This window comes from Vulpes vulpes, chromosome 13 (assembly GCF_048418805.1).
Source record: "Vulpes vulpes isolate BD-2025 chromosome 13, VulVul3, whole genome shotgun sequence".
In the NCBI taxonomy this organism is placed as follows: Eukaryota; Metazoa; Chordata; class Mammalia; order Carnivora; family Canidae; genus Vulpes; species Vulpes vulpes.
The window spans coordinates 97,152,454-97,166,848 of NC_132792.1; the positions used below are offsets into that span (position 1 = coordinate 97,152,454).

General features: G+C 36.8%; 1 protein-coding gene across 8 annotated transcripts in view; it reads right to left on the reverse strand.

Annotated features, from left to right (window-relative positions):
- Window positions 1-14,395, reverse strand: part of ZNF521 (zinc finger protein 521) — a 275,219-nt gene that overhangs the window by 236,508 nt on the left and 24,316 nt on the right. For 4 of the 8 annotated variants that reach the window (XM_026006512.2, XM_026006515.2, XM_072735121.1 and 1 more), the window contains one exon: window positions 10,100-10,279. In XM_026006512.2, coding sequence (XP_025862297.1) covers window positions 10,100-10,279 — 180 coding nt within the window. The remainder of the gene's footprint in view (window positions 1-10,099; window positions 10,280-14,395) is intronic. The other 4 variants (XM_072735125.1, XM_072735124.1, XM_026006514.2 and 1 more) reach the window with 1 other exon arrangement.

Below are 14,395 nucleotides of genomic sequence, written 5' to 3' on the forward strand. Positions count from 1 at the left end.
GAGCCCTCGTGTGCACAGAACTGTATCCAAATTGCGACGCATTGCCCTGCTTGTAAGACAGACCGAATGGCTGCATAGGGCCTAGGAAATACTTGATCTCTTTTAATTTATCTTCCCCACAAAAGAGGCCCCACTGTTTCCACATCCCAAATACAGCCCTTCATTTATAATTTTTACACTTCTCCACAGGGACAAACTGACAGCTTTAATTACCATCAATGACCATCAAGGACGCAGTGGAAATTCTTGAAGATATTCTCCCATGGATTGTGTTCTTGACATTTTATTTACAATTTTTGGCAAATAAATCCTGAAACCACAGAATTAGATGATTATATATTCATTATCAATTATGCAACTCGGGCAAAACCATTTATCTAAAACAGTTGTGGTTCTGCAAGACATCCAAAGGTACCAATGTTCTATACACAGACAAATAACGCTAATTTTTTTCTTGGATTATATTCATTTCAAAACGCGAATTTCAAAAACCTCAAATTAATCAAGGAGCAGGTAGTTTGCAAGTATAGTTATAGCTAATACGTGACATCCTCCAGCTAGGTTCTACCTGAAAAAAATAAAGTGAATGCACCCATTTATTTTATATTTCTAGCACTTTCACCCTTCAGGAACTTTTCATTCATAATCAGTAGCTTTCTTATGATGCACAAATTATTAAAGCAGGTTGAAAAAAAAATAAAGCAGGTTGAGAATAAAAACACCAATTCCAAAATGCACATCAAAAATATAGAGAAATATTTCTTAAGTTAACCCCTTCAACATTCCAACTACTTAATTTTAATAAATTAATACATGTAATAACTCATTCACAGTGGGAAAATGTAACTCATCAGTATGGTCCTTTTATAAATCCCAATTACAATGTGCAAAAGCACTCAAGAGCATCAAGAAAATGGACTAAAAATGATTATTTTACATCCAGGGTTTGATACAGAATTTCACTAACAAATATATCGAGAAGAAAATGGTAGACTGCATAATGATATCGAAAGTTTCATGCAAAAATAACAAAGCTTTCATAGCAGGTAATAGTTTCATTGACCCTTTCTCCAAAACCAGAAAAGGGAGCTCACTTGGCTAACAGCTCAGAAGTTGGAACCAATTAGGGAGGATTGCTTTTTCTCTGCAAAGGTACAGAATTTAGTCATGGCCCTGCCAGACCATGACAATGACACACTCAACCCCACCACCTCATCTAAAACTCAGAGGAGCAGAGATTAGGGAGCTGTTTTTCATGTGATGTAGTACACAGCAGTCAAGAATAGTGGTCTCTCAAATAGAGGGTGCAAATCCTAGGATGGAGAAGACACTCTGAATATTTAGAAACTGATCAGAACAGGCAACATTCAGAAACAAAGCAGACCTTCCTGCAAGCAGGAAGATAAATAGTAAATAGCCTGGGTGCCCTTGCTTCTCCAGACCATTACTATGCCTCAAAATAATGCAGCCTACAGAACCCAGTAAAAGAGACCAATGCGTCATGTTATTTAATGTTAACTAATCTAAATCATACAAAATCCTCAAATTTTGAGAAGTGATTTTTAAAGTCTTCTGCGAGGACAACTGCAGGATATTGATAGAGGAGCATAAGTAATCATCAAGAAAATGGCAAATATGGCCCTTCCACTCCTAGGGAAAGCTGTTTGTCAGCCACTGTATAAAAGAGGGAAACAATTCAATCAGACCTGATCCAAGACTGGCAAAACAAACTGATATTATCAGGAAAGTTATTTGAAATATGGGCCCATATCCACCATTGATAATGATGAACCTCATAGGGAAGTGTAATCACATGTGTTCGCTCTTTGGTGGTTCTGTGAGATAGCTTTCTCAGCTCTCACTGCCATTAAAATGAATTGTCAAAATAAGGGAATCTGGACCAGGACTTCAAAACAACATAAATTTATTTTAGATAACCTTGTGTATTGGGATGCTAGTGTGGCTCAGTGGTTGAGCATCTGCCTTTGGCCCAGGTTATGATCTTAGGTTGCTAGGATAGAGTCCTGCATCAGGCTTCCACATGGAGCTTCTCCCTCTGCCTGTGTCTCTGCCTCTCTCTCTGTCTCTCGTGAACAAATAAATAAAATCTTGAAAAAAAATACCTGTGTATTTCATCTTTACCTCAGTTTTCAATTTCTACTTTTATGAATGTTGTACATGCAAATCTATGAAATGTGTTAATAAATATGTATGACAAAAGGTGTTTGCTAAATTTTTTCTTATCAAAAAGTTTGGAAACCACTGCTCGAAAAAATAAGTGCATGGAGAAGGGGCTGGGAATGGAAAGGATGGAGGCCATGAAACTGCATTTTGAGGCTTAAGGGATTTGGAGAAAAAAAAAGTAGACTAAAAACAAAAAACATAGGGGTGCCTGAGTGGGCCAGTCAGTTAAATGTCTGCCTTCGGTTCTGGTCATGATCTCAGGGTCCCAGGATTGGGATCAAGCCCTAGGTCAGGCTCTCTGCTTAGCAGGGAGTCTGCTCCTCCCTCTCTCTCTCTGTGCTCTCTCTCTCTAATAAATAAATAAAATCTTAAAAAAAAAAAAATGATTTTAGGTAGGAAACAAGGAATTGATCAAAATGGAGGGAAATAAAAAAACAAAACATACATTGCCTTAAGCCTAATTATATAGAAATAGATAACTAATATATAAATGATTAATAACAAAGTATGAATAATGAATTAATATAGAAATTAATACAGAAATATGCAAATAAAAGCTATATGCCTTAAATGTAACTGATACAAACTAAAAAGTTAAAATATCACATTTATTTCATGTAATTTATTTCAACTCATGTTTTAAGAAGGAAAACAAAAAAAGGCTTTAAAAAGTTTCAATATGCTTCCATGAAAACAGTGCTTCTTTCCATAAAATGCTGTTTCCTTATTCCCTTTGCCAACACAACTAGCTGTTAGAGTACTTGATTTTTGGGTGGAACCAGCCAGTCTTTAATTTACCACAACCATATAACACATGTACAATCACTTTCACTTCTTTCAAAAATTCTTTGAAAAAAAAAAAAAAAAACCCAGATGTTGAAAAGTCTTCAGTTCACTAAACCTATTGAAGCTTCCAAGAAGTCTCATAACTTTTAAAATCAAATTAAGTGAACACATCATTTTATCTGATGCACAGCATCTACTCTTTGATTCAGCTCATTTTCCTCAAAAACGTGAGCCTGTACAGTAATAATATTTGTAAAGGAGCCACAAATATGGCTAGAGTTCTAAAAATTTGGTCTACAAATATGTTCCCCCAAAGTGTGACAGCCTTGCTGTCATACATATCTCTACTTACTCATCTTGCCAATAGGATGGTGGGGCCAGCGGGTTAAGAACTAATACAATGCTATTCAGTTTTTTTCTGCATTTACACCCAGGCAATTCGCATTAATGATGTGAAAGAACACTTAACAGACAACTCAAGTTTGCAAATTAGCAAGAGAGAAGAGAAAAATGACTCAGAACAACAAGCATACAGTATTACCAAATGCACTTTACACATTTATCCTGTTAAGTGTAGCTTAGTTTTGATGATTTACAATGCTAGTTCGTACTCAGTTTTGTAAGCATAATAAAGTCTCCGTAATCTCAGCCTTCCCCATAGCACCCTGCTATTAAATCTTTGTTGAGAAGTGTGATGAGACCCCTCTGGCTTCCAGCCCTCCCCACCCCCTGAGGGAATTGGCAAGAAATGATAGGGTTTGTGGATTAGTAAAATGAGAGGTTCTCTGTGCTTTTCCTTCTTTAAATATATATTTTGATAATCTGTCTTCTGCATCAGAGAGTCCCAACAGCATTAGACTGTTGATTTCTCTCCCTTCCCAGCCTCCAGGAAAAAGAGCAAGGCTGGGGCAGGACAGGTGGTTTCCATCTACTGCTACAATTGAAAAGTGGGGTTTAATTTTTTTTTCTTTCCCCTTTCCCCTTATTCCATCAAGCAGGGATGATACGTAACTTACTTACACATGTTGGATTGCATATGAGAAGAAAATTGCACCATGAGACAAAAAAGAAAGAACTCATCTTGATGAGTGCCACCTTGTCCCTACCTATCCTTAGGGGATATTTTGTTTCCTAGATCAAGAGGCTTTTCCAAAATAGTGCCCACATTCCAGAACACTTCTCAGTGATGAATCATGTGTATGATCCCTTAGATCTCTAGGTCCCCAGATGGATCAACTGGCTGTAAGTTCAGTCCCCAGGTTACTGACACTTACTCATGAACTGACCTGGGGCATACTTAATCCACCTGACGATTTTCAAATCTGGGTCAAGAATTGGTCGTCTTGCTCTGTATTTGAACTTCATCTTCTAAGGCTCAGTCTAGCCTGGGGTCACTTGGCAAGACTACAGCAGGATTTCAAGACTTTTAATACCGAGTGAATCAGTTTTCATCAAGGCAGACTCCCCAAGGGATGTGTCTCACCCTTGAGGATGAAAGTCACCAAAGGAACAAATCTCAAATTACCAAGAAACCCTCAGTTATAGGATGGAAAGAATCTGAAAGCAGGGTATCTACCGGTTCTCTGACAACTGAACTACCCTGGGTAACTCCCACGGGTGTCAAACCACAGAATATCTCAGTTTTCTGTTGTTTTACAAATCAACAAGTTTTCAGATTTCCTTCTCTCCTGATTCTACTCTACAGTTAACCCTTCAGAAGGTTATTCAGAATTCTCTCTTTCTTCATGTAAATTGTTTACCAAAAAGTATTCAGGCTATGGTGTAGCTGGGGAGGCTCACACATGTAAGAAAAGACTTCGAAATTAATAGAAGGGAAGCAACAAGGAGCAAGGAAAAAATGGAAGCAGAAAAGGACTGCAAACCAAAGAGAAAGGAAGCAGAGGACTATGGACAACAACAACAAAAAAAAAGGAAGATCCATGGGTGGCTCAGCAGTTTGGTGCCTGCCTTCAGCCCAGGGCATGATCTTGGAGTCCCGGGATCGAGTCCCATGTCGGGCTTCCTGCATGGATCCTGCTCCTCCTCTGCCTGTGTCTCTGCCTCTCTCTCTCTCTCTCTCTCATGAATAAATAAATAAAATCTTTAAAAAAAAAAAAAAAAAGAAGAGTTTTTAAGAAAGGACAGGAATCAGAGGGATTGAGCAAGTATGCAAATGGGATTGGAGGAAGTTAAAAGACAAAGAGAGTGAAAAAGAACAATGAGAGAAAGAATAAATTAAGAGGGGAAAATAAAACTAGAAATACCTTCTTGCTAAACTAACACTTTGTCCATCAGGGAAAAAAAATAGAAGAAAAAGAAAAAGATGTAGCAGCAGCACCATGAAAAGAGTTAACTCAAGCAGCAGGAAATAAGAATTGGAAGAGTCGAACCTCCCAACCTACATTAAAATGATTTAATCAAAGAAGAAGGTAAAAGCATCATATTACTTTTTTTAATTAAAATACTTCCAAGGATCTTTAATCTTTTTCAGATTAGTCTGAAGGGTACCCTTAGCCAATTCAAGTTTCAACTTCCACACCTTCAACAAATGTGAATGATTGCTGACTTCGTTTCTCCCCCTTCTCTCTCTCTGATCCTCCACTTTTGCTTTTTTCCCATCAATCCTCCACCCTCCCAGAGAAATCATCCTGAAACAACAACAAACAGGACCAAGACTTACCAGATTTACCTTTTCTGAAATGTGTTTCATTGTCAAAAGTAAGCCTCCCCTTTCCTACCTTTGATTAGAATGGTGTGGTGTGTGAGCACAGGCTAGATTCCCTACTTTTAGAAAGCTTAAGATCAAAATAAACCAAATATTTTATTAGGGTGAGGGTTTTTGCATTTTTGAAGAAAAACAATATGCAGCCCATAAATAGCTTCACCGCACCATGTGCTAAAAATCCAGCATTTCCTGTACTGATAGTAAAGTTGTATAATATATAAAAGAATATATAGTGTACAATATAAAAAGTTATAAAGGAATAGTATCTTTTGCTTCTACTCTCTTCATAAAGCTGAACATAAGGATGACTATGTGGCAGAAACTCAATAAAAAGAGAACACTAAAGAGAATTCAAGGTTTGTTTAACAGCCCACTCTCACCTAAGGTAAGATTTCTTGCTGGCATAGCATACACTAGCCATGTCAGTCAAGTCACTATGTCTTTACTCTAACCATAGTGTTGATTCTACATGCATAAAGCTTCTTTTAAATCACCAGGCATTCCACTGAAAACAGAATCATACTAATTGTCTGCATTTAATGGGACTTTCCAAAAATTATGCATTCTAAGGGATAAAAAAATGCATTCAATGAAGTCAATTAAGTGTATATGAGCTAGAAAATGCAAATAAATCCACAAAGAATACAAATACACACCCAACAGAATGCTAAAATTAAAAAGACTGACAACTCAAATGTGAGCAAAGAATCACAACTGGAACTCTCAGACATTGCTGGTAGGAGTGTAAAATGGTGCAACCACTTTGAGAAAAGGCTCACAAGTTCTTCATACATTTAAACATATCCCACTGCCCTTCTCCCATGACTCAGCAATTCTATCCCTACTTATCAGATCAAGAAAAATAAATATATGTCTACAGAAAGACCAACAGAGGAAGGTTCACAACTTTATTCACAAAAACCAAAAACTAAAAATAACCAAAATGTCTACCAATGGAAGAATGGAAATAAATTATGATATATTGATATTACAGGATACTACTTAGCAATAAAAAACACATTATTCATATACAACATGGATGAATCTCACAGACATTATACTGAACAAAAGAAGCTGGACTCAAAAAAACAGTACATATTGTGTGATTCCACTTATAAAAAGTTCTAAAACAAATGTGTGGTTAAACAACTTTACAAGCTAGTTACTTCTGAGGAGCATTATTGATCAGAAAGGGGTATGAGAGAAATTTCTAGGATGCAGGAAATCATCTTAAGAGGGATGTGGGTATATGTGTTTTGTGAAAATTCATCAAATTGTAAACTTTTGATTTATAAATTTCACTGTATGGAGATATTACATTAAAATCATAGCATTAATAATTGTAAACAACTACGAAACTCTAGTTAGTTGGTCTGCTTATATGATATGAATAAGGAACCTTGAAATTGCTTAATGTGTATTCTAGACTCAAGCAAATAAGTAAACATATTGAGAAATGAAGCTAGGTTTCTCATTATTCAAGAATGTAGTAACAAATATGGAGAGGAAAAAGACTGGGATGAACTTGAAGTGTTGGACTGCATTAGAAGCATCAATATGAACAACATGGTTCTTCTGCATATATTATATTAAATTTACAAATACACTTACTACTTCTATCTGCTAGAGGCTCTATAATCAATGATATACCCACAGCAATGAGAACACTTAGCGCCCATATCTTGGTTTTTTCCAAATACCTTTCTTCTTAAAGGAATGAAGAGGGCTCCATGGAAAAAAGGCTGATTATGAGACTCAAACAAGAATATGTTGAGCCTGGGGCATTTGTCTGAAGCCGAAACTAAGGTAAGTCATCAAATAATGATAAAGACGCATGGAATCAACACAAGATCCCATTTGAAGGATTCCCATTGGCTAAATCTCGGGCAATTCGAGCACCAAAACAGTAACAGTAATGAATTATGACCACTGAATAAAATAAAATCCAGAAGCCTATGGTGATATGAATAAACAAATGAGTGAATGAATAAGAAAGGAAATTGTGGTAGAAGACTAATAACTACAAAAATTATAGAGTTAAAATGGATGTGAGAACGAGGATATTTATATGGTGATACATATATGGAGAATGAGAACGAGGATATTTATATGGTGTCAAAGCATCTTCCCACAAATTATTTATTACTTACAAAGGGAAAATAGTAACTTTACACTGGAGAAAGTTGGTGGACACTACCCTAAAGAAGCATTTAGTATCAACATCATCAACAGAACAAATCAGCATCACATACTTCCAGACCTAACGCACTGAGAAGAGGACAACATCATTTTGGTGGTGTTCCTGCCACAGAATGATGTAACTTGAATTTAATCACAAGGAAACAAACGCAAATACAGACAGGCATTCTTAAAGTAGGTGACAGATATTCTTCAAAAATGTTATGGTCAAGAAAACCAGAGAAAGACTGAGAGGTCATGCCAGGTGAAAGGAAACATAAGAGACATGACAAATAAATGTTATGCATGATCCTGAATTCTACACAAGAAAAAAAAACTATAAAGGACATTATTGAAACAACTATTCAACTATGAATATTGATCATGGATTATAATAGTGTTCTATAGCATTAAGATGTTAACTTTCCTGATTTCAAGAATTATGCTGTGGTCATGTCAGAGAATATGTGTTCTTACGAAATACATAAGATATATTTAGAAGGGCATGAGTCACCAATCTTCTCTCAAATGATTAAGAAAAAAACTAGTGAAAGGAAAAGATAATGATAAAGTAAATGGGGTGAAATACAAATAATCATTGAGTCAGTGAATCAGGGAAACAGTGCATGGACTTTCTATTATGTATTGTTTTAGTAATTTTTCATAAGTTTGGAACTGTAACAAAATAAAAGTTACCAAAAATCCTAAAAACAACAAAAAATATATCTATGACCAATATCTATATATACAACATCAACGCTCAACCTTAGGTTCCAACCAAGAGTAATGGGTTTTCTGAAAGAAGGAAGATTCTCTGGCCTAACTTAGTTACCATAGGCCTTTCCTGAAGCCACAGTACACTTTTTTAGTATATGTGCTGCCGAAGTGAGCACACCACAGTACACTTTAATAAAGAAGCCTATTTAACTGGATTTAATCCAAAATCTCCACAAAAATCTGTTCAGAAAACCTGACTAGGAACACCTGTGTGGCTCAGTGGTTGAGCATCTGCCTTTGGCTCAGGTCATGATCTCAAGGTCCTGAGATCAAATCCCACATGGGGCTTTCTGCAGGGGGTCTGCTTCTCCCTCTGCCTATGTCTCTGCCTTTCTCTGTCTCTCTCATGAATAAATAAATAAAATCTTTAAAAAAAGAAAGAAAATCTGACTGAAATGGAACACCTTTTAAAATCTTAAATATCAATATATAAAATACATATCAATATTGTACGGAAAACGGAGAATCATTTGTTTTCTAAATACATTTCCTATACATGGGTAACTGAAGAAGGATTTGTACTGGGAAACTAAGAGAGAGATAGAGACAGAAGAGAGAGTTATAAGCACAGACACACGCAGCCAGAGAATGTCAGCTTCAAATAGCAAGGGAAAAAATAACATGAATCTAAAAAATATATATCTACCTAAAATGTCCCACTCAGGCTGACATTGTCCATTTTTGTAGGATATATTTCTAAAGAGGGTAGAAATTTGGCAAACTGAGTTTTAGTTTTCTTAAACCATTAAATTGAACACGTTGTCATGCTTCTTGTTATTTTAAATTTGATCCATCCCATGAACTGCATAGCAGAATAGTGTCCATTTCTTAGTGGGAATCCACTGTGGAACAGGCACTATACAAGGCTCAGAGAATACAATAACATATAAGACACAGTTCCTGCCACCCATGAGCTTGCAGTCTAAAGAGGGACAGAGGGGATGTGAACACATGTAGTGGAAACTATGAGCTATAACAGGCCGAGGACTTTATGGGAACACAAAAAGACACCAAACTCAGGCAGAGAGGCATCAAGGCAAGTTCCCTTGAAGAAGTGATATTTACATCAAAATAAGTTAACACATGCTACCTTTCTTTGAAAAAATATTCAAAAGATTCTTTTTTTTTTAACTTTCTTTTAGCCATCATGTTAGATTCTAGACCCACATGTCATCACTATATTGGAAAAAGAGAAAGGAAGAAAAGAGAAAAATTTACCCAATAGCTATTAAAATCTAGGTACAATTCATTATGTAGGGACTATGACACTGAGTTTGCCACAAACTGCCATCGTAGAATTCTTTCTAAAGCATTTCCAGACTTACCTATGTGTTCAAGTAAGGAAGTAAAACAACTGGAAAAGAGCGGGGGCGGGGGGGGGGGAGCACAAACTGAAAAAATCAGAAATAGAACAGTATGCGAAGACGAGAAGTGATAAGTATTGTTTACCTGTCAACTGACATTGATTAATCTTGTGTTCGGTGATATCGCTCAGTGACTCGAACACCTGGAGGCAGCTGTCACAGCTGTGCACAGCTTCGTCTTCCAGCTCCTCGCCGTCTTCCGGCCTCTTCTTACAGTCTATTGCCTCTCCATCTTCAGTCTTGTCTTCAAGTTTACAGTTGGGGTCTGAAAGAAAATCAAGACTGTGAGTATGCGGTTGAAAGACAGGTTCTTTTAAAGTAACATTTAATCTTCTTGCTACCAAAAACAGAAGCACCATTGTCCCAGAAGCTGCAAAAGGAGGGCTTAGGGGCAGATTTTATTCCAGAGGAAGCAAAAGTGAGTCTTCCCTAAAACGTATCACATCAGGATGACTGAAGTTTTTCTTTCCCTCCACCACGGGGGCCTCTTCTCATTGCTTCCTTCAAATAATTCATCCGTCCACCCTGGCCATTTCTCATAGCTTTAGGGGGGAGAGGGGTTGCTTAAAAGGTAGAGATAAATCACTTCTAAAATTAAAGTCTCCATTGTAAATGAAAAAAACCACTGTGCTTAAGAATGAATTCCCTTTCTGCTAAATATATTGTTTCACGGGAAATTACTCAAATTAGCTAAAAGTCTAGAATAAGCTAAGCTAATTACCATAGGCACGAAATTGACCTTTACTTACAAACTGGTCAAAACATACAGTTACCCCATTATTTGTTAGACAGTGATAGCAAAATAAGCTCTACCATGCAGCAACACATTCTTACAAACACAGATTCAAGTGTAAATATATTGGCATGTCTCTTGTTTTTAGACATGTAATCATCAAAAAAAGCAAAATATATGAAGGGTAATTATAAATTATAATCAAGTCAACAACTTAAATGGACATTACCAATGTCAGAAAGCTAAGTGATGGGAAAAGTAAAAATAGCTCTATTCTACCCCTAAGAATGATACATAAATAACGAGGGGAATAAGAATGTAAAACACAGGTAATATTTTTACTCAGATCTTTATAAATACTTCAAATACTTTTTGATTTGATGGGCTGCCCTTTGATTCATTTTAGAGAAGTACCCCCAAACATCCTGGTGCCACCCCTCCTCTTGACAGGAAAGCAAGCGTAGGGAAGGAAGGGAAAGAGAGGATATGCCTCTTTAGGGGAAATTGGGTAATATAATCTATGACATAATTTATGGGACATTAATTCCTAATGGCGAAAGTCCTCCGAAGTCAGAAATAAATTATATCTCAAAATATAGTCAATAAAATGGTTATAAAAGAGTTGTATCAAGATACCAAAGAAATATGTAATGCATTATCTGTAGTCAATTTTTTATTATGGCAGGATACAAATTTGAAATGTTAAATCAAGAATTCAGAGAATTCAAATTAGCCCAGATTTCTTAGAAAAGTCAGTAGTGCCACCACACCACCATCCTGCTGTCTGCAAGTGCTCTCTGCTGCCCTGCATGTAACACTCATCTATGAACCCTACTTCTTACAAGTCACTATGGTCCTTTTTTTTTGCTGGCAGTTATTCTAAAGCCATTCTTCGCATTTGTAATAAACTTAACTCTATCACCACCCCTCAAATGATTCACATATGCCAAAATCAACTTACATTTCAACATATATAAAAATCTCTTGGGCTCCTGAAAAAAGCAGAGTTCTCATCTCAAAGAACAAGTATTTTGTTTGTTTGTGTATTTGTTTTTAAAGAACATAGTGTTTAAGTGAATTGGTAATTTGGGTTGATTTGCCATCTGGAAAATTATTATCTCAATGCTCTACACAGTGCCCATTTCAATAGACTGGGGTTTTGACTGCTCATTCCTGGGGGAGTAATCACAGGATCTTTTTTGTGTGTCTTATACTTTGCTCAGCACAGCACCGTGTCCAGGTGAGTGCTTAGTAAATATTATTTAGTGATGATAAAAAGGGAGAGGGGTGAGGAGAAAAAAAAAAGTACATAAAAGTCCTTTAACTGGTATTTTTCCTATAAACAGGAACAGATCGAGTACCACCAAATTAAAAAGTACCTACATGCCTACATTTCCCAAAATCGACAGGATGACCCACCACCTTGGACTTTGGTGATTTCAAATATTTCATCTACAGCTACGGACAACAACAAATAGGTGGTGGTTCAACTATCACCAACAAACGAAACCTAAGTGGTAAAATACTGCCAAATTAGAGAGAGAGTCAGGAAAACAAATAACTGTCCCAATTATGCCAAACTGGCCCTCACACCACTAAACACTTGTTGGCAGGCAGTATGCACACACTAAATATTCTCTATTGTTTAGCATGAGATTCCAGTTTCTCATAAAACTGATAGCACTGAGGGAACTGTGGGTGCTAGGTCTGAATTTTAATATGATTATTTAAATGCTATGCATCAAGTTTGCAGAACTGTTTGTTTTTAAATAAGAAGATACTCTGAATACTTTAAGTAGTACGCAGAGAAAATCATAAAAACTCACCTTCCTTATTATTCAAGAATATGGACACTTTACATGAATCCAATATTCAAAATATCAAACAAATAGGAATGCATGCATGATGCTTGAGCTCTTAAAAGCTAGAGCATGGCTCCAGTTCGTGCTCCTAACACTGTGGCTAGTTATTAAAATAAGGGTCATTTTAAGACTAATAAAAAATGTTTTTGCTTCCACTTCTGCATTTACAGATAGAACCCTTTAGGGACCGAAGTCAGTCAAGCTTATTCACTTCTGCTGCAACTTTAGGATGCATGCTCCAGCCAACTGGCGAATTCGTTTTTAGGTCACCACTTAAGAGGGACCCTCTGGGGGGGTGGGTGCTATTATAGCCTATGATGCCTTGGCATAACGAGTGCTAGAATCTCAGTCTCTCTCTCTCTCTCTCTCTCTCTCTTTCTGTGAGTAGATTTCTTTCCAACCTCCACTTTCATGAAGAATTATTTCTTGCCCATTCAAAAGATGTTTATTTGTGTTAGGGGGCTCCATTCCTAAAATTAGTTGATGTAAGGAAGATTCTGGAAAGCTTACATTGTCAACCATTTCTTTCCCACAGGTGGCTACACTTCAATAATTGCACATGGCCTTAGTTATGTAGTTTTTATAAAGTCCTTTGAGATCCAATCATAAAAAATAATTGTATTACTCTGCGAGCCATTCAAATCTCTGACTTCAACCTAAGGGGTTATAAATACAAGGTCCATGCCTGTAAGTACTGCCCCTGCTCCCAACACCACCTCAAGGAGGACAATTGTTCTTTCAACTCAATTGTTGTGCTCCAAACTCCCCCAAAGGGCAGTATTTTTAAATATCCACAGACCCCCTGCGCTACAACTGCAAACCCCATTAGAGCTACAAACACCGTTCTCTGTCCTTTGACCTAAAGGAAGCCACTCGGACATGTGACCTCCATCCCTAATGATCTCACCTGCACCACCTACTTTCTGGCTCATCCTTTCAAAAGGCTGCTATGAAACCCTAGAGTTACAGTGTTCTAACCTGGTTAAAAGACTTAATTTTGGAACAAAGACACAATTATTATCACAAAAAAATAAATGGCAGCTCTCTGTTTCCAATTTTGTTAACTTTACTTATAAATGGAAATTTAAAAGAAGTATGTTTTTCCCCTTATTACGTTCTCTGGCAGGTGGTGCTTTCCTTCTCATCCTCCCCTTCATAAGGGTTGTTATTGCTATAACTTGGGTTTAATAAAATTTCAACTTTGGGGAAAATGAAAAATTGCACTGGCTTAAAAGTGTTGGAGGCAATAAACCCATGGACTTCAATTAATTTCAAGTGTGGGATCAGTTTAAGGCCAACCAGCAGAAATTCTATTCTGTCCATGTAAAAATGAGGTTTCACCACATTTACTTTTTATAACCTATATAAAAGTCAAGTAAAAGTAATGAATATCTAAAAGCCATCTCAGTGGACTGGCAAAGACTATCTGTATTCTTGAAACTCATCTTACATATTTCTCTCTGTGCAACACGGATCCCATGCCTGATCAAAGCTAAAATGTCAAACCACTGAGAAAACAGCCCAATTTCCAACCCATTTCACTGCCTAGAAGTGGACCTCCTTCCAAGCCACTTTTGCATGGAAAAGCACTGGCAAAAGAAAGAAAAACTAAGAGATCATGTGGTTATAATTATTACCAGGCAAGGAATATTTCTGCAGCTCAGTGGTAAAGTAAAACTCTGTCGCTCCCTGCTCCCAATAGTGTCCATCGCAAAACAACTGCCTCATTAAATCTCCGCAGTAAGATTAATATGCCGTAGCTGCACTACATTTATAACTTGGTACT